This window comes from Abramis brama (assembly GCF_963993115.1).
Source record: "Abramis brama genome assembly, chromosome: 8".
Taxonomy (NCBI): domain Eukaryota; kingdom Metazoa; phylum Chordata; class Actinopteri; order Cypriniformes; family Leuciscidae; genus Abramis; species Abramis brama.
Genome location: NC_139970.1, coordinates 23,608,995 through 23,634,005, shown reverse-complemented (window position 1 = coordinate 23,634,005; position 25,011 = coordinate 23,608,995). Strand labels below are relative to the sequence as shown.

General features: G+C 37.1%; 1 protein-coding gene across 1 annotated transcript in view; it reads left to right on the top strand.

The window, feature by feature from the left end:
• igsf3 (immunoglobulin superfamily, member 3) overlaps positions 1–25,011 on the top strand; it is a 166,122-nt gene that overhangs the window by 108,880 nt on the left and 32,231 nt on the right. The window contains exons 4-6 of the mRNA XM_084121611.1: positions 4,399–4,785; positions 11,019–11,426; positions 19,899–20,306. Of these exons, the coding sequence (XP_083977737.1) occupies positions 4,399–4,785; positions 11,019–11,426; positions 19,899–20,306 (1,203 nt within the window). The remainder of the gene's footprint in view (positions 1–4,398; positions 4,786–11,018; positions 11,427–19,898; positions 20,307–25,011) is intronic.

Here is a 25,011-nt window from a genome sequence, read left to right as displayed (position 1 = left end):
AATGTGACTCCACCCTAACAATGTTAACTACATCTGTAGTCTATCCAATTGTTCGCAAAGACCCGCCCCCTTTAGTTACTGTTGCTATGTCTGACAAGCCATGCCGCTCTCACACCACACCATGTTCTCACGCAGTGAAAAATACATCGCGGAGCAGAGAGGACACTGAAAACGCGCTGACAGACCAGGTTACTTTTGATGTGAAACAAAGTCTCACCTTTCAAATTTGGTCTTTTTTTAAAGAAATTTAAGCAATAAATACTGTTTTGTGGCTCTTTAATGTGTCATGACAGATCACTGTAGAGCCTCAGTTAAAGCTGCTCGTGAACTGATCATCTCTTCCTTCTAGTTAATTTATAGCATCAAATAAACATGAATGAACATAAGAAGGAATGTTGTTTTAACCGCGGAAAGACGTCAGTACACAGTTTTTCAAGTTCAAGTCCTCCAACGTTAATCTACTAACTCTCCTGACTGCTGTGTCAGACAAAAATGGCTGATTCGGCGGATGGCGGAGTATGATTGGTCAGATCGCCTGTCAATCAAACTCCCTGCGAAGGGTCAATTGTAAAATCTTGTGAAGTCTTAAAGGTACTGTACCAAAATGCATTCCGCTTCAGAGAGAGTGAAAAATGGTCATGTAACACTAAATAACCAATGTTTTGGTGCAAGAATCCTTGACTCTGAGTGGACATCAGAGAAGACTTTTAACAGAGCTGAAAGTGGATTTGAAACCGTGAACTGAATCAGTTGCTTATAATAAACCCATTTATCATGTTTATTGGTAAGTGCCTTTTTCAAAGTTTCAGAATGTGGAGCCATTTACAGTAAATGGTCTTTGAAAGCCTTTAGAGATAGTCATTTGTTTTAATACAACTTAAGCACCTTCCGGTCAAGCGTCCCAGTTTCTAACAAACAACACTAACTAAATACACATAATGATTTTGTGAGTTTGTTACAGCTCACATTTTCTTTAAAAGATGCTGGAAATTGCATACAGGAAGGGTTCATTAAAAACACTGGGAACTTTATTAGAATGTTGTTTTTTAAACAAATATTTAATGGATTTTCAAGGTGAAGTCATTACGACCTGATCCTTTAGTATGCAAGCTAGGCTTCACCTGACTGAGATTCCCATTAGAAATTCCAGAGAGCATTTCAAGAGCAACACTGAGACGAGAGAAGACAGATTTGTCTGTAATCCCCTTTTCTAGCTGGCTGTGTCCAAGTCCCCTTCTAGCTAGACAAGATGCTCACTGGGTTCTGTCCTGTTAGGCACAATTGAAAGTGCACTTGTCTGTGCAGGAGTGATTGGGTGGGTCTTTTTTTGTGGGATTTGAGACAGTTTATGTATTTTCATTTTTAGTTGACTGAATTGACTGGGCTGGATTGGCCGGAAAAGTCTGGTTTCAGCTAGTAGCTGTGTTTTCTAGCTGGTCATTAGCTTGTACACCAGTTTGGACCAACAACAAACCAGTTAACAACTGGTCATGATGCTCAAGCTGGTTTTTGGAGCACGGTGGCCAATAGCCAACTTGGTCCAGCTAGAAACCAGTAACCATGTTCCAAAAAAACACATTAAATTGGATTTTCCAGCAGGGAAGCTCAAAGCTGGAGAAGAGAGCCACGCGATTACGTGCTCGGTCATGTGTGATTACTCCATTTTGCATATTTATGTTGACACCAGCTCAATGCACACCATATGTCATGTTCATAACGTGTAAACGTTTGTGTGTTTTCTCTCTTCTGTCTGTTAATGTGTTTATTGCTCTGGTGAACTGTGGGGGAAAAAACAGAAGTTGTGCGGTAAGCATTAATAGGACATCAGACGGCTCATTGAAGCACATACTACAACAGATCGATGGACTCGTTTTGTGACAAAGCTTTTGGCAGCGAATCCCATACAGCAGCTTGTTCATACAGCCCCCTTCCAGCTACCACAGTTATAACCGCTCCGTCGCAACACAATTGTCTCTTTCTCTCTCTCTCTCTCTCTCTCTCTCTCTCTCTCTCTCTCTCTCTCTCTCTCTCTCTCTCTCTCTCTCTCTCTCTCTCTCTCTAGTTAGCTGTCATACAAATCTATTGTGCATACTAAATTCAAATCTAATGGCGTCATTCATGCTGTGAACCCTCAATCCTGACATTTCCTTCCCATTCTAAATTCTTTATTCATGTGAGAATTCTTTGAGAGTATCCCTCTCCTTATGAATGCCACATTTGTCCACAATCATCCTATTGTACTGTACTTGACTATAACAAAGCTGTAAAAGGAGGTAGAACGTCTTCATAATTAGATTCTAATAAGTTGCCAACCCCTGAGGTCTTGGGTTCTGGGAACATAGTTACTTTGTGCGACTTTCGTACAAAGCACTTTTGTACTCCTGTCTGTCAATCATCTCTTTTAGGGCACATGGAGGAGAAATTATGAAGTATAACTAGTGTACTCTTGCTGTCTCCCTCTCTGAGCTGTCGAGCAAGCTGAAACATCACTGCAAACTGCGGGATTATTTGTACAATTACTTGCTGAATAATTCAAGATTTATTTTTAAAGCGGAAATATTTTTTGTTTTTGATCTCTTTATTGTTGTTGTTGCAATACCATCTCCCTTACATTTTTTGGCTTTGATTACACAGTACAGTGGGTCCTTGATCAGTGAACGCCCTTGATGATTGCTGCATGACTGTTTCTCATATGCGCAAAATGCACGTACATTAAGGTTGGGCAAGATAGTTAAACTCAATATTTTCCAGCCTTTTTTCAGTGCTTATATATTATTATCACATTTGTTTATTATGAAATAATTACAGTACTGTTCCAAAGTTTGGCTTCAGTGAGATTTTTGAATGTTTTATGCTCACCAGAGTGCATTTGTTGAAGTGTTTTCTACTTTAATATATTTCAAAATATATGTTTTTCCTGTATGGCAAAGCATTCTAACATTCTGATTTGGTGCTCAATAATTTTTTTTGTTATCAATGTTAAAAATGGTTGTGCAGCTTTTTTTTTTTTTTATAATAATACTTATTTTAGAAAGTTTAAAAGAATAGTATTTATTTGAAATCTAAATTTGAAATATACACATTTTACTGTCTTTACTGTTAATTTTGATAATGTTAATGCATTGCACACAATAACAATACAATTATTCATATTAATATTTAAATTTATACTGCCCATAAATGGTAGAGTATTTTTTGAGCCATTACACCTCGGGTGTGCATTCTTTTTCTAATAATTCAACAGCCCGGAGTCAATTAATCCACTTGTACTACGGTTACCACATCTCAAAACATTCTTCAGATGTTGCATTTCAAGAGATTTGTCAGGTTCTTGTCCTTAAAATGCTCTTGTATGTAGGACTAATTTATTACGCATTTAATCCCAAGCCTCCATTGCTACTTCCAAAACGTCATTTTAGAGCTAGTAACGGAGACCTAATGCAGTTATTAATGCAGTTATTAGAGAAAGAAAGCAGCGTTTTTATTAATAGCGAAACTGTAAGTTTATCTGCTCCAAGAACAGAGCCGTTATTACATTGCTAGTGAGAAATGTCATGTAGCTTTTAAGTTATTTAATCATTTAACTTTACATTAAAATCCTTGCAAATGTTGCTTCATTCACAATTTAATTTGAATATTCAGTGTATCACCCAACCCTAATTAATGCCCATTGAAAAAAGAAATCAGTCAAACAGCAGTTATCTCACAAACACAGACATAATTTAGATTTGGATGACCTCTCTTCCACAACAGACTGATTTAGAATACAGGGGTATATGTATTCGCCTAATGTATCATGCTGATTTTCCATTCGTTTCCATGTGCAGCTCTTCATCTCCACTGCTAATTAATCTGTCTGAAGCGTGCTGATTTAGTCCTAATACGCAGACCGGCTCCATTCAGGCGGGCAGTAATGCCCTAATGGAGCATCATGCTGCTTGAGTACCACAGGAGAAAAGGAAAAACAGCCACTGGCCTTTGTTTCCCTGTGATCTGTGAATTCCTCTTTTAGCACAGGCCTGTTTACTGTGCTGTTATTTTGGAGAGCAGTGCACAGCGTGAAACGCAAATAATGACTGCATGTAAAAACACACATCATCATCCCCCCTTGTACATTTCCTGAGTCCTGTCTCTGTGTCAGTGCCATGTACTTATGTAGTTAGAGTGTTTCTCAGGAAGTGTGTTGTAGTAATTAGAGCCCAGGGGCAATCACCTCTGAAGAAGCCAAATGAAGTGAAGAAAGTGCTTTACTGATGAGGCGCGCAAACTGCATATCATAAGAAAATTAGTCCTATAAATGAGGATTCGTTTGCGTTTGATGTGTGTCGGTTTGAAGTTAGTCTAATGTGGACTTTTTTGTCATGGCTAAATCATCTTTTCTCTCTCTTTCTCTCGCAGATCGGGACTTTAGTATCCAGGTGAACACCGAGCGCCGGGCCTACACGGCTGGTGAGCCGCTGGAGCTCCGCTGCACCATTGACGCTCAGAATGTTCCAGAGCGCTTCTTCTCGGTGTCGTGGGTCTTCAGCAGCTCACCCGTAGCCGTGATCGGGCCCAGCGCCGTGCCCGTACTGGGACCCAACTATGTGGAGCGAGAAGCGTCCGGCCTCCTGACCGTGCGCAAAGAGAGCCCCTCCATCCACCTGCTCAAGTTGCAGCGGCTACTGCCGGAGGATTCTGGGAAATACATCTGCAGAGTGACGGAGCGGGAAAAGACCCCCACTGGAGATTTCATCGACCGCAGCAAGCGGTCCCGAAACGTTCAGATCACTGTAACCCCTCTGAGTGAGTATCACAGTTCTTCATCGGCCCTCTGTTTCTAACTGGCCCCTAGAGTAGTAGGCTGATACCTCTCAACAGCTCGCTTATTAAATGAAATTATGAACCTTTCGGCCTCACTTCTGATGTACAACATGTACATTATTCTGATCTAGTTTAGCTTATAAGCTAGCAGTTTAAAAGAAGTAGAGCGTTCAGAGATTGATTTAGTAATATTGTGGAGGCAAACTGCCATTTAAGTTCTACTTATTCTTGCTGATGCTTTCTAAAGTATACACTCAGTATCAACCAATATTTTGTCTGCTGTTTTTTAGTTCTTGTGCCAGGTGCTCTCTCATAGTGCACAGACCAAGTAAATGGGAGAAAAAATGACAGTAGTGTACTGTTTTCAAAATAGCAAAGCTTTTCCTGTAAGGAGTGTGTGTGACTGAATGCTACATCAGTTTTTGTCATGTGTGTGTGTTTACTTCAACAACAAAATCCTGATAACTTTCAAAATGCAGCTCATTATAAAAGCCTGTCAAAACATGAAAAACGTGTTGGCATGGGATTTAGAAGTTGAGTTTTTTTACAGTACTTGAGCTTGTTAATGTACATCAAATAATCTGACAGAACGTTTGTATAGAGGTTTACATGGCTAGTAATATTGGAGTAATGGGTAAAAATCTAGGTTACATATACATACAGTGTTGGGGAAACACATTACAAATAACTTGAGTTACGTAATCAGATTACTTTTTCAAGTAACTAGTAAAGTTATACATTACTTTTAAAATTTACAACAAAATATCTCAGTTACTTTTTCGAATAAGTAACGTGAGTTACTTTGTTTTCCCATTTATTGACTGACAGCTCTCCTGTCCCATTGTTGAGAAAAGTGCAGAGGCGTCGTGTGTAAACATGATGGTTATTGTAGTTCTAGACTAAATGTGAGTGTACATTTACTCATCTCACTTGCACAAAAAAGATTCAGTATTCCTCCAAATGAATAAAATCAGTCAAATGCAAAATCAGCCAAATGGAAAATCAGACTATGCAAATCTCCAAAAATTAAATGTTTAATAAAACATATATTTTATGCGTTTAATCAGTTTATTGACCAATGTACTTGCTGCTGAAGCAAAAATGACTTTATATTTTTTTCTCCTGCGTCCTATTCTTCCGTTACCCAGAATGGCAACAGAGCTGAAAGGTTTGTTTGAGCGTTGCCCTCTACTATACAGGAGTGAATTTGCACTTCCTTCAGCCTGAGGCTTATTATTTCACTTTTGGTGTGAAAGGGTCTTTACATTTGGCCAAAAATAGCACTTTTTTTGTTATAAAACACCCAGAAGAGGTGAGAAAAAGTAACATAAAAGTAATGTAACTAACACAATTAGTTACTTTTTAAGGGAGTAGTGCAATATTGTAATGCATTACTTTTCAAAGTAACTTTCCCCAACACTGTATGTATGTATGTGTGTGTGTGTGTGTATGTGTTTAGCTTTGCCATCACAGGAATAATAAAATGGAAAATGGTTATTTTAAATTGGACTAATACTTCACAATATTCTTGTTTTTACATAATTTTTTATCTAATACATTTTTGATCTAATAAATGCAACATTTGTGAGCATAAGAGGCTTTTGGACCCCAAACATATGAACAGTAGTGTAAATGCTACTCCGATTATTAAAAAAAAATGATCATCTGATGATCATGCTAGTTATTTAATAAGACGATGCCCAATTAAATACCTTCAAAAGAGTTCTGTTTGAAAGGGTAGCTTTACTATTGTTTATATACTAAGCTGCACTTTCAGAGTAGCTGCCCTGACACTGCGCTTGTGAGTGGATAATACAGGACTGTATAAAATTGTTTAATGCACAGCATTTTTTCACAACTCGTTTTGTGGAGTCCTGAAAGCCCTTGAAATAGCATTGCATTTCAAGCGAGAGCAACTCGAAAAGCCAAGTCTAACAAGCATGAAATGATGGTGGGAATACCGTCGCCATCAGCACAGACTTGATCCCCAAGGTGGATGTGACTGTGCCCAGGCAAAGAAATCACAACTGGGCTCAATGAGTTGATGAGAGCTAGATGGGGGAGAGGAGGTTAATCAAAGGTTAGTAAGAATACATCTGTTCTGCTTGGACCTTGGCCACCCGAATCAGCCCTTTTCAGCAACGGTCCTATCAGACTCTATAGGTTGAGGGAAATCCTTCCTTCTCCCCAGGGGATCTGCTTTTAGAGGGTTTAAAAGGACCTACGGTACAAGTTTCTACAAGAACCTTAATAAAGGCTACATCAAGAAACCGTAATTGGTCCTCTCATATGATAGTGGCAATTTCCTTCTGAAAGTCCCCCTGTAGTCAATAATTGTTTCCCTTAAAACTCATCTTTGATCACCAAAATTATTATTATTTTTTTTTTTCCCTTGCCTTAAAATAGCTTGAATGTAACTCTACACCCTTGCCGCATTTAGTATATGCGGTGTCTATAAATATGCAAATTATATGCACCTCCACTCACTCACACCAGCTCAGAGGTCTACTTGTTGATTATCACACGTTCACGTGATTGGTTACAAGGTAGTTTGTGACGTCGGAAACACCAGCAATTTCAAACAGCAATTTTACTGCAGTTTTAAAGAGAAAATACTCAGCAATAGTGTTGACTTATGAATTTGCACATGGTTTGTCTTAAAGCATATTAAAAACACCACATAGACATATAAACAACATTAAAAGCTTAATTTTCACCATAGGGGGACTTCAAATCAAAAGTTCACCCAAAAAAATTCTAATTCTGTCATCTTTTATTAAAGGGTAACTCTCACCAAAATGCAACCTAGGGTCTTTTGTTAAGCCTGGAACACACCAAGCCGATGCCGACGAACTAGTGCTGATGAACGCCGACTGTGCTGTCGCCTTGCGTCGGGGTAAAAAGCTGCACTTAAACACACCGAGAGAACTACTGCCGACTGTTAGCTAGAATGCGCGTTCTGCGCCTGCGTGTAAATGAGACAACTGTCTATTTCTGCAGATATATTCGTCATTCAAAAAGGGAAACCGACGCTGCCGGCTGCAGATACACAAACCGTAAACAAAGCTGTGCGTGCTTACCATTTTGAATATCAATCCTGCTAAACACTTTCTTTATTCCACTCCTCTCGTGTTAATATTGAAATATTCGCCAAGGAACACTCAAGTAAGATGACGTAACATTAGAACAGAGTTCCCTCTTTCACCGACGGCGATTCAACATGTTGAATCGGCCGAAAAAAAGCCGACGTGGAACAATTTCAGCCGACGGTGCGGAACACACTGAGGAAACTTAGTCGGCCGACACACAAAAACTGCCCGACGGCCAACCGTCGGCTTGGTGTGTTCCAGGCTTTAATCTACCCGAGGCAAACTTTTGTTTAAAAGCGTAATTAGAATGGAAACGGCAACTTTTAAGTTTGACCGTATTTTCGTTTTCGGTCAAATTGCCTTTTGAATGGGAGTGCTTGGGGCACTTCTATGATAGCATCAAAAATTGCTATTTTTAAAACACCAAGAAGGCTCGACACAACATGAAACTTTGCTCGAAGTATCACCAGGGCACATGAAGTATCACATGAACTCAAGCATTGAGAACATTGTTTGTGTACACAGAGTTTACTAAAAAGAAAGATTTTGAACAACTCACTGTAGCTGTGTCCACCAGCATTTTGACAGTCAAAAATAGTCGATCCCTAGGTTGCATTTTGGCGAGTTACCCTTTAACCTTAACATTGTTCCAAACATGTATAACTAATTTTTTTCTGTGGAACATAAATGAAAAATGTCTTGGTGTTTTTTTGTCTATACAATGAAAGGCAATGGGGTCCAATGTTGTTGTCTTAGACCTCATGGACTTTCATCGTATGTACAAAAACTTTCTTTAAAATATCTTATTTTATCTTTCACAGAAAACAAAATCATACAGGTTTGGAGCGACATAAAGGTGAATTGATACAATTGTCATTTTTGGATGAACAGGCTTGTTCTCATCCAGGATGATGTCTATAACAAAAGTTTTAAAAAAGCAGTGTCCACACCATAACTAAAACTATAACTGCACAGAGATTTGTGCAGGGTTATTAGAGCAGTAGATTGATAGCTACAGCATGGAATCAAGACAACACAGTGTTCAGCCCTTTCTTCACCCACACACTCTCTCTCTCTCTATGATCAAGGCCACACCAACTATCTAAGTAGGTCTTTCAGACAATACACAAGACTGAGAGACTAGGTTGGGTGACGGTACATGTACTATACTCCAGCTGATCATTGTGTAAACTTCTATTTCATGTCCTCTGAGAAAAGGAGCACATTAGCAATTGAAGAGGTTTCATCCCCAGATGTTTCGCTTTTGTTATGCATAAATTCAAAGCCTCTTGTGTTCCTTGCCCGATTGGTCATGGCGGTTTTCTTCTCAAGAAGTTCTGCTACAGCCTCTTTCTGAAGGGAGGCTCGGGTGACCCATGGGAAGGGTGCAAACTTTGTCTCTTTAAAGTCCTATTTTTTGTTTTATCACACTGCTTTTATAGGGATGTGGTGGTGTGAAATCCCTGTCGAGAACTCTGGAGATGTCTATGAAGGCTTTGATCTACACTCATACTTACAAGATCTCTCAGGCTCTAGACCTCTTGATGAGAAAACTACTCTAAAAGTCCTGCTAGTCTGAGGCCTTGCCTGCTGTAGAGCGCCACAAAAAGATACAGTATAAACCTTTCATATCTAATGAAAGGTTTTGTAGAAGCCACTTTCAACTTCAATCAAAAATAATTCTTTAAATTAAAGAGATGCACTACCCATAGCCCATTAAACTTGCCCACTCCCATAAACCATTGCAAATTTCTTCTTTCTATACTCTTAATCTTGGTATCACAGAAATATATTACATTTCAAAATATAAATGGAAAACAGTTTACAGTACTTTTTTTCTGACTTTTAATTTTTTATTGCTTTGAATCTAGTCTGGTAGTGTGTGATTCATCTGGGTGGCTAGTTCATGTCTTACAACTCTTTAATGAAGAATGTGAAAAAAATGAATGAAAAAATACACTGTCCAGTAGAACTCAAAGGAACCTGTTGGAGAACTGGAACTGTGTGTTTTTGCTTCAGGTATTATCAGCATCCATCTGCAGTGGTAAATTAATGAGAGAAACTGAAGTGCTGACCTTTCCGTTAAAATGAACCTGTTGCCTCATTAGTAAAGGAATCACCTCATCATATTGCTCTAGAATGTGCATTAGCTTGACCAGCCTGCAATTGGGCTAAAGAAACTAAGCGGATGATACAAATGTATTGCTAATTTGTTAATTAAATCTATTGGTAACCTGCTTTCTTCATTCAAGTAAGATGGGGTTGCTCGCCTAATGCATACACAGAAAATGGTGTTCTTGTGTACTTTCCCTGTGGTGAAAATCAAGTTTTTTAATTTAGCTTATATGTGCTCTATGTGGTGTTTTAATATACTTTAAGACAAACCATGTGTAAATACATCAGTCAACGACATTGCCATGTATTTTCTCCTTAAAACTGCAGTGTACCAAAGAGAGTCTCAAAAACGCGGTTTGAAACCACCTGTTTCCTACCGTCACTGCAACCAATCCCGTCAACGTGCGGGGCAGGGTTTTTTCTATCATTCCTACCATGCTCTGTGGGAATTTTAACAGTGAGCACAAGAAACCTTTAATAAAGGACAGGAAAATTTGGGTACATATAGCAAATGTGGTGAAGAATGAATATGATGTTATGATGAAGTATATGTCTTTTTCCACTGACTTTTGTTTGTAGCATTTCTAAGGATGCTGTAGCATTTCTAAGGATGCTGATTTTTAGAAGGCAATTGTCTGGCTGATGGTGAACGGGAACATGGATTGTGTACCATTAGCAATATAAGCTGTTTGATAACATAGTCAAGCCAAAGGGTAATCATAATTACAGTTATCCGACGTTCTAGAGAGCAATACATAAAATGTGTTTAAATATGTCATTTTGATTTGTAAAGATGCGTTTTAAGGGATAAAATTATTGAGTGCTGTGCAGGAGGACTTTAAAAGTACTTTAAATTTTCACCCAATGATAATTTGTGGAGTTTCTTGTACAGCTTGTCATGAGTAATTTACTCATATATAATGTAAATTTACTCTACAATTATCATGATAAACTGTCATGTTTCCAAAGAACAATGTCTTAATTCCACTCTTGTTTGTCTGTCTCTCATAGGAAGTAACATCACTGTGTCGTTATCCAGTAACTCTTCAGAGATTATGGAGGGGGAGACCATTCAGCTGACCTGCGTTGTGAGCAACACTCTGGGTCCCCTGTCAGTGATATGGCAGTGGACGGATAAGGAGGACGCGGGTCCTGCCGTGAACGTGGCTTCTGTGGATCGTGAGGGCATGTTCACTCCTGGGCCCACTTTTAGGGAGCGCAGCAGCTATGGAGAGATTCGGGTGGAGCGGGTTCGGCCCGACACATTCACCCTGTTCCTGTATAATGCCTTCCCCACAGACGAGGGCCAGTACAGATGCAGCGCCACCGAGTGGTCCCAGAGTGGAACTGCACCAGACTGGATTTGGCAACAGATTGGAGACGAATCCGCCATCAAGACCACTACAGTAAAATCAGTTGGTAAGACCACATACACAGTTTGAGGGGAAAGAAAGAAGATAAAATATATATATATATATATATATATATATATATATATATATATATATATATATATATATATATATATATATTATATTATATTATATTATATTATATTTATTTACTAATATATATATTAGTAAATATATATATTAGTAAATAAATATAATATAATATAAATAAATATATATAAGCTATTAGTAAATCTGGCACATATAATGTTGCAAAAGATTTCTTTTCCAAATAAATGCTGAAACTTTCTTTCATCAAAGAAACCTGAAAAAAAAAAATATATATATATATACATAAATATATACATAAATAAATATATATATATATATATATATATATATATATATATATATATATATATATATATATATATATATATATATATCACAGTTTCCACAATACACACCAGGCAGGGGACAAATCTTTCATATGTCAAAGTAAATTTCTGACACCGTATTTGCATATATAGTATATTTGTACTCATGCAGTGTATTTTTACTGTCAGCAACACGTCATATTTATGACATCATAAATATTCTGTTGTTTTTTGCTTCATACACACAAGCATTATGCAAACTCACACTTGAGCTCACACAGTGACAGGAAAATGTACTCACTCAAGTGGAGTAGAGTGAATGTTGAAGTGGCATGTGCGCTGTAAAGCTGGATCCTCTATATGAAGTCAATCGCTCAGTCATGATCATGCTTACATAGCATCATGTTAATGTAGCGCAGTGGGACACGCTGTCTGTCAGCTTTCCATCACAATCAATAGCCGTGACTTCACAGCCCGCACTTTAACTGTGTGTGTAATGAGAACACATACACACACACATGCTTGCACATGGCAGAAAAGAAAAACATGACTGAATAGCAAGCTGGCAGATGCTCTAAATAAACACATTGTGTGACAGCGTGTGTTGCGTGACAATGAGTGGTTTTTAGAAAAGATACTTGAGCAGTTCTTGATAACATACAATATGTCTTCTGCTTTGAAGGTGAAGTGTGTAACTTTTTTATACTTCAAATACTTATTTCTATTCCAACTTAGTTTGCAGAAACATCTGTAAGTCAGTCAAAATTATAGACTGTCTTTCTCTAGAAAGCAGTAAAATGTAGCTCTTTTTTTTTTGCATAGCAATTTCTAATGGCGTGTCTTTGTTTTTTATATATATTTATACTATGTATATAGTTATATATATATATATATATATGTATATATATATATATATATATATATATATATATATATATATATATATATATATAAAATTACTTTTAAGTCATCCTCCATCCTGCCCTGGTTGTATGCGGTGACTATTTCTATAGACTACTACAGAGTCTAAACCACTGCGAATAATTTCAGATAATTATTATTTTTGCATTGCCATTTAGTGCCATTTAAAGATAATACACATCTCTGACTTTTTCACAAACTTTGTAAAAGAGAATGTTTGGATAATTTCAGTTTCAAATGATTTTTATGACTTAAGTTTAGAAAAGTTTATTAAAGGACATTTAATAAAATGTTAAGTCATGGAAATTTCTATATTAAATAAAAATTTATAATTTATAATTTGTTCTTTGTAAGTCAAAGCAAGTTTCCGACTCAAAGTAAAAACAATAAAAAGGCAATTGTGACGTTATCATTTTGTTACTTTTTTACTTTGAGATAAAAACAAAACATGCTTTTATAGCAATCTGTAAAATGCTAGATTTTTTTGGGATGTGGTTCCAAGGATTGGGAAAGTCATTTGTCAAAGCTTGACTTGGGAATATTCAGCATCTAGTCTTAATGTTTCCTGCGTATCGAAGCTTTGGTGAGATGACAAAGACACAGCTTTTTTATTTTATTTTTTCCTCTTAATTATTTATTTCTATGCTCCTCCTCTGCGATTGACATTGATCATTTTTATTTCCTCTGCTGTCTGGATCAGCTTTGTTGAAGTGTTTCATCAGCTCTGCTTTTGATTTGAAGCTCAAAGAGTAGCAGCGTGATGCTCTTCATGTCAGCGGCTTTGCCCTTACAGAGTAAAGTACAGACTTCTTCAGGTGTGATGCAGCAGGAGTCACTTTGTTCAAGTATGATGTGCACGTGATCATGTGATAGTCACTCTTATGTGTACGTGTGGCTTAGACAGTGTTTGTGTCCTTTGCTCTTGCCCTTTCACAGGTGTGTTGGTGGTGGTGAGTAAAAATAGCAGTGTTGTGTTTTCCAGCATTGACTCTGGGTGACTGTATGGATGAAGGATCAGGACGGGGTATGAATCAGGGTCTAGTTTATGGAGTTATTCTGCTGAGAGTGTCTTAACATGCTCATTAGTGTCTGGCAGTGGTATGGGTGCTGACTGGGCTGCAAGCCACCATGTAGTGGTGGAATCGTTTGGCTGGGTTACACAAGACACCCAGAGGTGAGCCCAGACACACATTCTGCCACAATTTACTTTTTTTTATTGCTATGAAAGCAGTTAGAGCTCCCAGCATGCTAATTGGATGACGGATAAATATACATTTTTAGGTGTAATGGTACATCTGTCCGTGAGCACACTATTTCAGATGATTAGGTGAGATATTTGTGAGAAACTTTTTCTTTAGTTTACAAACTTTTGGTGATTTAAATAACAAACAAAAACAGGTCTACCTGTATTGTCTTCCTAAAATATAAAATGCAGATATCTATTTTCATGTCCACTACCATTCAATAGTTTGGGGTTAAGAGCCGATCACACTACAATCTTCATTCCATTGACTTCCATTCGTACACATGCAAATGTAAGAGACAGGTGAACCAAAGGTGAACTCTGACCTGTGAATTCATGTCACGTGAACACATGTGACCAATAGAAGAATAATACGTTATGGCGTGACCTCTTAGCTGAATTAAAAGAATGCAAACTTTAAATCTGCAGGAATGCAGCAGTAAGTTGGATATTTTTATATTTCCGGTGTATTATTTGTTGAATTATGTTTTTAAAAAAGACACCATAGAGTGTGCGTCATATTACGACTTTTGTAGTGTCTGTTCAAATTCCATGTCTTCAAAGCGCTGTTTTAATACTTTAAAAAAAAAAGAAATTAATACTTTTATTCAAGAATGAGTTAAATTGATCAAAAGTGACAGTTAAGACATTTATAATTTTACAAAAGTTTTCTATTTTAAATTAATACTGTTCTTTTGAAATTTCTATTCATCAAAGAATCCTGATTTTTTTTTTTATATATATATATAAATATTGAGTAGTGTAACTGTTTTCAACACGGATCATTTTTTCACCTCATTAGCATATTATAATAATTTCTGAAGGAATGTGTCACTGAAGACTGAAATTCAGCTTTGCTTTCATAGGAATAATACACATTTTAAAATGTATTAAAATAGAATACTGTTATTTAGAATTGTAATCATTTCTTCAGAATATTACTATTTTTACTGTATCAAATCCCTGTAAATGCAACCTTGATGAGCATAAGAGACTTCTTTAAAAAAAAAATTAAAAATGTACCCGGGGTCCTATAAGTCTCACGTCCATCCTGATGGCTTGTGGAATGGACCCTGAGTGGCTTCACACGGGCCTCACAGATTTCCTTCGCTTGCATGTGTTTTATGAAAGGTTTATCATCTTATTATGAACCATAAAATTTAAATAATAATACTCGCTTACAGAAAGGAAGAATTTGGATTAGATATCTGTTATAAACAGTTTAACAGTGACCAAAGTAACACCCAGTTGTAGAGGGCCGATTCTTGACATGAAAAGGCATCCAGAGGCCGACTGAAGCCTCCCCTTGTGTCAGGCTACTAGATTTGAAATCTCTATTCCCACTGTGCGTGAGGCTGGGTGTACGCCACATGTTTTTCTGAGCATGTCTGTGTGTCTGGAATAATCAAACACAATACAGCTCTGTCTGCCTGGGCTCGTTCCTCTCAGACGGCAGCTCATGCTGCCCTTTTCCCCACTTCTTCAGGTGTCGTGATTGTTCCTGTGATCATTGATTAGTTATTACAACTGTGTGCAGTGGATCACACAAAGTAACAGTGGGGAAAAATGTTGGAATTTGAGAAAGGTTGTGTATGTGAAAGCTGTTGTGTTAGTGTTTCCATAAAGAATCACTCTCAGTATGTGTCCAATAGCCCTGCGCTCTAGAGAAGATGCCATTGATCATGGTTCCCTGCTGTCTGCAGTCAAACACAGGATGGATAGGAAGCCGTTTCTGATCATGTGTTTACAAGAGACTAAAGCACTGGAATCCATCAAAACATGAATCGTATGCCTTTAAAATGCCTTCTCTTTATTTCTCTCTCTTGTCAATCCTTGTAAACGTCCTATCGTTGACGTCACACATGCTCAAGCCTGTCCTATATATTTCAGAATCTCCTCTGTTCATTTCTCTCTCTTCTTTCCACGTCTGATCATCCAATAAACTTTGTTGTTTTCGTTTGTGCTATTTTAGTAATAAATGTCAATGTTTTAAAGGGATGTCTGTCGACTTTGACTCACTCTCATGTTGTTCCAAACATGTATGACTTTCTTTCGAAGCATATTTTGAAGAATGTAACCAAAGTTTTGTTGACCATTGATTTCCATTGTATGGACATAAACACTGAGACATTTCTCAAAATATCATCTTTTATGTTCTTCAGATTTTCTCCTTTTACGTTCCACAGAAGAAATAAAGTCATAGCGGTTTGAAACGATATGAGGGTGAGAAAAAAAGATTCCCTTTAAATATAATAGTGTAAATGTTTGCAAATGTTTGTTTAGGATAGGAACTATTTCTCCTTATGCTCATCTGAAAAGGAGTAAGGTCAAACAAGTAGGTGCTTACTCGAGATAATGACAGAGAAAATTAGCTTCATCTGGAGTTATTTCAGTCCATTAAATAACAATCTAGCTAAACGTGACGTATAATAGGTTAATGAGTTTTTGTATTGTTTGATATAACAATCATTGCCCATTTTATTGCCAGAAATCACAAAATTTGATAGAAGTATCGGTGTTAGGATCAATAACAGCATTAATGACACTTGGCATCAAATCAGAAAGAATATAAGTGGTGTCACCCATCCCTTATGACTGAAAGTGAATTGACTAGTGATTGATTCATTGTTTAATTTGGTGAAGGATTCCTCAGATTGATTCAAATGTTTGATTTTGTGCGTTTCCTGAATTGGATCACGCAAGTCTTGCTTAATGTTTGTTTTTTGGTGCAGCTAAGACAACACTATAGAAAGATGTGTTTTCTTGGCATTATTTCATAGTACACAATCTTTTTATCTGATCACATTCAATTCTGACTTCAATCTTACAACTCAGGGAAAATATGATTACTTTTGCTATAGCACAGTAGTTTTAGCTACCGAATGGCTTTGCAGAAAACTGTTATAAATCCACCAATAATCCTCGTTTGAGACATTTTTTTCCAATATCTGAGCAAAACTGAGCTCATTAAATGTAGAAAAAGAAAAATAGGATCCAGCAGTCTACTACTTTTTTTTTTCTTGCAGGATTAGTTTGCATGTGCTCAATAAACAGGGGATGTGTGTGTAATCTCCTTTTGGCCGCTTTCCTCGGTTGCTGCCCGCAGGATTGAGTTGGCGTGCTACAGGTCACCTTGTCCAAATTTTATCAAAATAACGCAGAGTAGATTAACTCTACTGATCTCAAGCTTTCCTCCCAAACAGAACAAACTCCTGCTAGCCTTTCTCAGCCCAGTGAACGTCTGAATTTTGGGATTTCTCCCAGGAAGTCTTTGAGGCTTAGCATGCAGACATAGTCGTCTGACAATATAGACATCTAACTTTACTGCCCTGTTCCTTTAATAGTTTGCATAATTGAAGGACACAGAGGCTCACCAAATGAAATTTACTTCCTTAGCTTTGCCAGAACCCTGTGGTACTACTAAGATCTGGGCAAAGCTTGTGCCCAGCAGATTTTGCGTTAACCTGCCCTCTGTTACAGCCCAGCAGCGTGGCACCATTAGGGCACTGGCAGGAAGGCTTGGAATGGATCTGGCCGTCTCCGGCTCCGTATGGCCTCCAGCTGCTGTCATCCGTATCAAGCTCAAACACTCAGAAGTGGCCAGATGATGCTTTACCCTTCCACAAGGAAAACTCTTCGAGTTCCAGAAATCTCATGAAGAAATTTCCATTTGCCTCTTCAAATGGAAAGACAAAACATTTCCTTGTAATGAGTTTATTTTTCCTAAGATATTGTGTAGTATGAGCAATGCAGTAGCAATACGCCAGTGAATAGTCTTGTTGTCTATATGCCCATTAGCAGATTCAGAGACTCAGTGAATTCACAAAGTCACCTGCAGTTCTCTCATCGTGTTTACTTGTGTGACAGGCTTGGGTCTGGGGGCAGCGCGTTCAGACCTCAGTTTTTACTGTCAAACAAAAATAGGAGATCCACTAGAGAAAATAAGTACTTAAACAGAATAGCAATCTTATCACAGTGGAATATATTTAAAAAAAACAAGCATTGTAGCAATGCACACACTTTTATCTTTATTATTATCTAATATTTCTTTTTTCTTTTTTTTTTCTTTTTTTTTTTTTAAGAAAGCATTGAGTTAGGGAATGGTGCTATGCCCAAAATCCTACATCATAGGAAATTAATCAATTTATTAATTTGTTTAATTTATTTATTGTCAATTCAGTTAAAAATCAGTCAGTCTGTAAAGGTAATTAAAAATGTATGATGGTGATAATAATAATAATAATAATAATAATAATTATTATTATTATTATTATTATTATAAGATCTTGATGAACACAAAACAAAAGATGATTTATCATTCATAGTGTATTATATATGTGCTGCTTAATTTTATTTATCTGAGCTTTATATGCATTTTATCTGTATTGTTGTATTGTTTTCTTTCGTTTTCTGCCGAATAACATCAAACAAAGTGACTGCCGATGGGAAAATTTGCCTTTTGGCTAACTCTAATGTTGATTAATGTACATTGTCCATTTTTAAATAGATCAGAAGTGCCCAAACTTTTTATAACGAAGACCAAAAATCTAAATTGATTGAGGTCTGTGGGCCAAAAGTAAAAGGTGTATTATATCAAAGTGTTATATTAAATTTAAAGTGGTTAACCTTGGTTCCCCTTATTTATGATTTCATCATTTGAAAACATTAAGGAATCTGCTTAACTAATCCAGTTTTATTTCCAGTTTTATAGTACAATGAAACTTTATTGCTGTTTTTAATGATGTTTTAGTTACTTTTTAAACACCAACTGACATAATAAAATGAAATAAAAAAGAAACGAATCTTGAACATTTAGGAAACGAAATAAACGTTTAAATTAATTCACATATAAATGATGATGATATACAAATGTGCAAAGTAGATTTGTATTTCATGTGACTGAACATTTACTGATTAAAATATAAATTAAGTCTATTATTAATAAGGGAATAATATCTTTAAATTATGCATGATAATTAAATTAACAACTAAATGGTTGCAGAGTGAAATGACTTGCCTTTAAAGGGACTCGGGACATATTCTCTTGTGTCCATGGCAAAGTTGTATCTTGTTTCATACAAATGCAACTGGCTCCATCTCGGGTTTCATTTATTGATTGCATTAAAAAAAAAAATGAAATTCAGTTCAGTATTAATATTACTGTAATATTGTTGTACCCTGTCAGTGTTCATTTTGTTGTTGATTTCACATTATCTCTTACATAACACATAATAAACAAAAGGCAAGTTACAGCACAGTGTATTCCCACATAAGCCTAATATATTGCAACTATATAGGGCCGAAAATTAACTTTGTTAAAATTTTACGTACACATTTGTGGATAATAATGCAGAAATTCAAACTTGGCAGCTTGATATTTCGTAATTTAACATGTGCATTTGTTTCCTCAATCTCACATGCTCCACGTTTGCTGTGGCAGTGCACGTGTACATGGAGAGGGCATCTGTAATAATAATACACACAAATGATTATTCAATTTCATAATACTATTTTGAAGTGCCACATTTTAGCAATATTCTGCATATAAATTGCTGTGATTGCCAACAAACATCTATTTCAATGGCATGTTTTTTTTTTTCCTATGATATATTTTTCTGCTCATTGCATGGGTCAATCAACTATGGCCCATGTGCCCAGGTTTGGGCATTATAAATAGATATTGAAATATCTAAATCAATAAATTGAAATAGATCAATAAAATAACAAATAACTAAGTCTGGCATTAGTGCAGAACCAGTTTTGAATTGTATTACACTTTCAAAAGAATCAAAAATGAACACAAAAGAAACGAATATCATAAAAGCATAGTTCTGACTCTTAGTTCTGATTAGATGAGTTGATATACATGCATATCAGTGCATGAACTGAATTGTGTAAATGCATTGTGGCGAATATTTGTAATTGATATATGAATTCTCTTTTGTCGTTCTTGTTCCAGAATCTTTCTTCTTTGTATCGGCGTCCTCTCGTACGCCCAGCGTGACGTTTGGTGACTCGTTTGACCTACAGTGCATCGTGAAGCCACGGCACAATCCCAACGTTCCTGCTGCAGTCACATGGCGCTTCCAGCCAGCAGAGGGCGATGGAGAGTTCCGAGATTTGGTGACGTTCACGCGGGATGGCACTCTGCAGTGGGGCGATCAACTGCTGGGCCTTGGCACGCGAACCACTGTGGATCGTACACCCACTAACACCAACTTCCGTCTCAGCATCACCCGAGCCGGACGCAAGGAGGCCGGGACGTACCAATGTGCTGCCTTACTTTATCGGAGGAATTACGATGGCACCTGGAGCACGGTGGCCAACCGCACCTCCAACCCACTGGGCATCAGTGTACTGCAGCCTGGTGAGTCTAAAAACCGCTTCTGTCGCAGGAAAGGTGCATGTTAGGCTACCTGACTGCTTGACGGAGGGCAAGAAACGACCATGACTGTTCCGAAGCCACTAAATTACAGATAAGTTCCACTGACACCCTTTAGGGTTTGGGTTTGTAACTTTGAAACATGCTCATGGTAGAAGCTGGAGTCACTCCCCAGCCTCAAAAATTAGCATAAGCGTTATAAAGATGCACAGATGACAACTCACACTTTACTGTCACTACAGAAATAAAGATTTCACTGATAATGCACCATGTTGTAGTCTGGCCTAGTTTCACAACTTCCACCCTCACTAGTCTTCCACCCTCTTTTGTCATGTCTGCATGTGTGTTTTTCCCGAGATATTGGCCTCTGTGTGCTCATAAGAGTAATTGAAATGACTGGTGTGTGTGTGCAGCTGAGTGCAGGCCCTCCTAATGGCCTGGAGTGCGCAAAGAAGAGGTTGTTAATATCCTCCACACCAGAGAAAGCGATTAGAAGAGAAGAATATGAATGGGGGTGGGGGGTGGGTCATTAGAACAAAAATTGGAGCTCATTAAATTTAGTCCCTCTGGACTTCAATCCCCGGACAGAACAATGTCACTCTCAAAAGGAAGACCTCCTCATTGACCTCACACACACGTTTGTTTTTTTATGTTGGAACTTTCCATTGACTTCTGCTGTTTTATACTGAGCTAATGATATCACCCATCCCCTTCATTAAGACATTATTTTGTATATTTTTCAAGCTGTTTTTCTTCTGGGGATCTCTGCCGTACCCACAATTTCAGGTTTTGGTGATTTTCAATTGGTGATTTCAGGTTTTTCTGTCCTTGTGGGGATATCTGGTCAGGTTGACCAACACAAAGAGTGTTAAATGGACCTGTGCCGGTGCCCATAATGAACCAACATTCATAATATACCCTTGTCACAATACCAAAATTTCAGTAGTTAATATCAATACCAGTGAAATTTCACTTTTCCTCAATACAAATTGCACAGAAAAGGCTAATACAATATGTTATTGAACACATTCCTTTATTTAGAAAAAAAAGTATCATTTTATTGTAAATAAAAATGTTTCTCATTTAAATTAGCATTAATGACACAGATACGGTGTACGTGTTAGGAGATCCTCAGACCTCACTCGTATGACGAGAAGGCGTCATGCCTCAGACTAAAAGGCTTCAGTCATTGGACAAAATGGCATCGCGCCTCAGACTGAAAGGCTTCAGGTCTCAGGAAAAACGAGGTCAGGTGTCAGGTTTTGTATAATTAGGCATTGTACCAAACAGCCTCAGACTAAAAGGCATCAGACATAAAGGCATCGGACGAAACGGACTCAAGGCCCCGATATATTCACGGCGAAGTTCTTTTTCTTCTTTGCTTAGGGGTAAAACAAAGTTGAAAATACCTTTGCAGGTATATACTGTTAGTGAACATCCCGAGACCATCCACGCTGCTGAGAGTGGCGTTTCTACAAATGTGTGCACACAACAAAAAATGACAGCAGTTAATAAAGTTAATAACAGTTAATAAAACTGATCATAGTGATGTGTATGTTTGCACCAGCTCTGCAATTCAACACTGTAGTCTATTCATGACACGTTTATTTATATAATAGGCTACTTTATACAATAGATTACTTTAAAGCAGCAGCTTTATAGTCAAACATGAAAAAAACAGCTATGTTTGTGTGTGTGTATGTTAATTATGTAGAATCTATCTATTGATGGTATTAATTGTATGTATTTATGTAAACCCTTGGCAATGTTCTTTATGTAGGCTATTTATTCAAGCATTAAAAAATAATAAAAAAGCAGAGAGAGATTTTATTCTTAGTTTTAATTAAATGTTGCACTGGTCAGGAGAAATAAAGCAGTTTCCCCAGTAACCTCTGTACACAAAGCAGCAACACAGTCTTAAAATATTTATTTCACTTCACGATAGTTTGCCAACATACAAGTTAGCTAGTTGCAATGTGTTATTTAGCTAACTTTTTAAACGTGCAAATAAAACTAACAAATAATGCAAATGTACAAAATAATCTCAGTGGGACATGTTCTACACAATTTAACCAGTAAGAAAACCGTGTGCATGTGTAAGACTGGAGAAACTGGAAGAACTGGAAGAGAGGGCTACTCTCTGAGAAAACAAAGGAAATTAACATTTGAACTCTCTTGCTATATTACCATCCCCATTCGAGACACAATCGCACTTGAGTTGATCACCTCCCAATTTACACATCATTCCCTACCTGAATTCACTCAAAAATCTATATGGTTTAATATGAACAATTATCATACAGTATTATACATGTTTGCTATCATTTGAAATGTCTCAGTGCGACTGGTACAAAGGTCTCATTCCCACAGATGTAAACCAAAAAGGTAATAAGGTGTGGAGAGTTTAGAGATATCTTGTTAACTGCTGTGGGTGTGCCCCCATCTAAATCAACTCCTGTCCCCAGTAAGTCTGGGACGGTGATTAATGCAAATTCCCACCGTGAACTCATGTTTACATTTAAAAAGAGGTTTCTGTCTTGGTCTGAGTATTTAGGGAGATGCTGAAGAAGACTCGTGGCGATTTGTAACTCAAATTAGCCTGTGATGCGGAGTGCCTGCATACATGTATTTTCATCATGTATTTTATAATGTCAGTTTCGCATCTTCTCTCTTTATTCCAGAGCATTTGATGTTTTGTATTTATTATCTTTGAACTGATATGAAATTGGCATGGTACATTTACCTGACATAATAAATTGTTACATTTGATTTTATTCCGACTGACTCTGAAATTGTTTTCCCAAGTAGATTAAACGGATTCGTATGTTACCGCAAGTTTAATATTAATATTAATACTAATATTTGGCACTAATTCAAGTGTACGTGTTTTGCAAAGACAAGAAGTGAATTTCCGTTTAGGGCAGCAAAAGTGCTGCTTGACCAACCTAAATCTGGGTCTGTCTTACCTCTGTTTTAATTTAATGTTACTTTAGATAAGTGTACGTGGGAAACCACGGCATGGCCAATCCAAAGCTATTATAAGACAAGTAAAATTGGTTGACTTATATCTGTAGTGGCCATACCTCTACTGAAGTAAACGTTACGTTAAATTCAAGTTTATGCAATTCCATGGGGGCTATACCAAAGTATCTTTGATTGTGTAAGCGTGAATGCGATCGATCTCAGCTATATAGCAATTACCTCTGTTTGGTGACCGAAGCTGGCGAGCTTGTGATCGCGAGACCCGCGTTAAACAAGGCGTGAGGACCTCTGAGCGACATAGCTTCCTATTATGAACTTGGTAAAATATAAGTAAAGAGTTAAATAGAACAATCAAATGTATTGCTAAACTATTATTGGCCAATAACCAATTGGCAATCTAACCTAAATTGGAGGTTGTGATCAAATGGAGTCAGATATAAAATGGAGTCAGATAAAAGCTTAAATGGAATTAAATTACTTTGCCACACGGAAAGACAGTAACGCGCAGAGACCTTCACCCGTTCTATCGGAAACGGACATTGGGCCGATCTAGACGGGCATGTGACATTACATTGAGGCAGGGCATTTCGAAACTTCCGTGCTTCCTTCTGAGTCCGTTTCGTCCGATGCCCTTTTGTCCGATGCCTTTTTGTCCGATGCCTTTTTGTCTGATGCCTTTTAGTCTGAGGCCGCTTGGTCCGATGCCTAATTGTACGAGACCTGACTCCTGACATTGTTTTTCCTGAGACTTGAAGCCTTTCGGTCTGAGGTGCAATGCCGTTTTGTCCAATGACTGAAGCCTTTTAGTCTGAGGCATGACACCTTTTCATCATATGAGTGAGGTCTGAGGATGTCCTAAAATGTACACCGTACTCAGAGCAGAAAGTTTGTTATACTGCTTTTAAACTGCACGTGCTAATGCAGAGATAATATTTGATTGAAAAAAATGTTTTGATTGCACCCCATCTTTTGACCCACAAATTCAGTTTGGTATTGGTATTTGTTAGCATTGTATTCTGTGTATTGTTTATTTCATTATTTATTTACACTACCATTCAAAAGTTTGGGGTCAGTATACATTTTTTTATTTATTTTTTTAAAAAAAAATTTGAAAGAAGCCTCTTATGCTCACCAAGGCTGCATTTATTCGATCAGAAATACAGCAAAACAGTAATATTGTAAATAATATTATTACGATTAAAACTAAAGTAACTGTATTATATTTAAATATATATTAAATTGAAATAGGCCTATATATTAAATTAAAAACTGTAATTTATTCCTCTGATCGCCAAGCTGAATTTTCAGCATCATTACATCATCACTACTCCTCATTACTGTTAAAAGGGTTGTGCTGCTTAATATTTTTTTTTGTGGAAATTGTTTTTTCAGGAATCCTTTTTTAATAAAAAGTACAACAGGACAGCATTTATTTGAAATATATATCAATGTCTTTCGTACCATTTTGAATGACTTTACTGTCACTTTTGGTTAATTTAATGCATCCTTGCTAAAAAAAAATCATACTGAACACAAACCTTTTAACAGTAGTTTATATATGTTTTGTGTGTGTGTGTGTGTATATATTCATATTCTTATCAACCAAATTAATTGCACTTTTAATGGCACTATCTAGTAATTAAACAAAAATGTAAAAGATTTTGAAACCTTCATTGATTGTTTACAGATTCTAATAATTTATTATGAT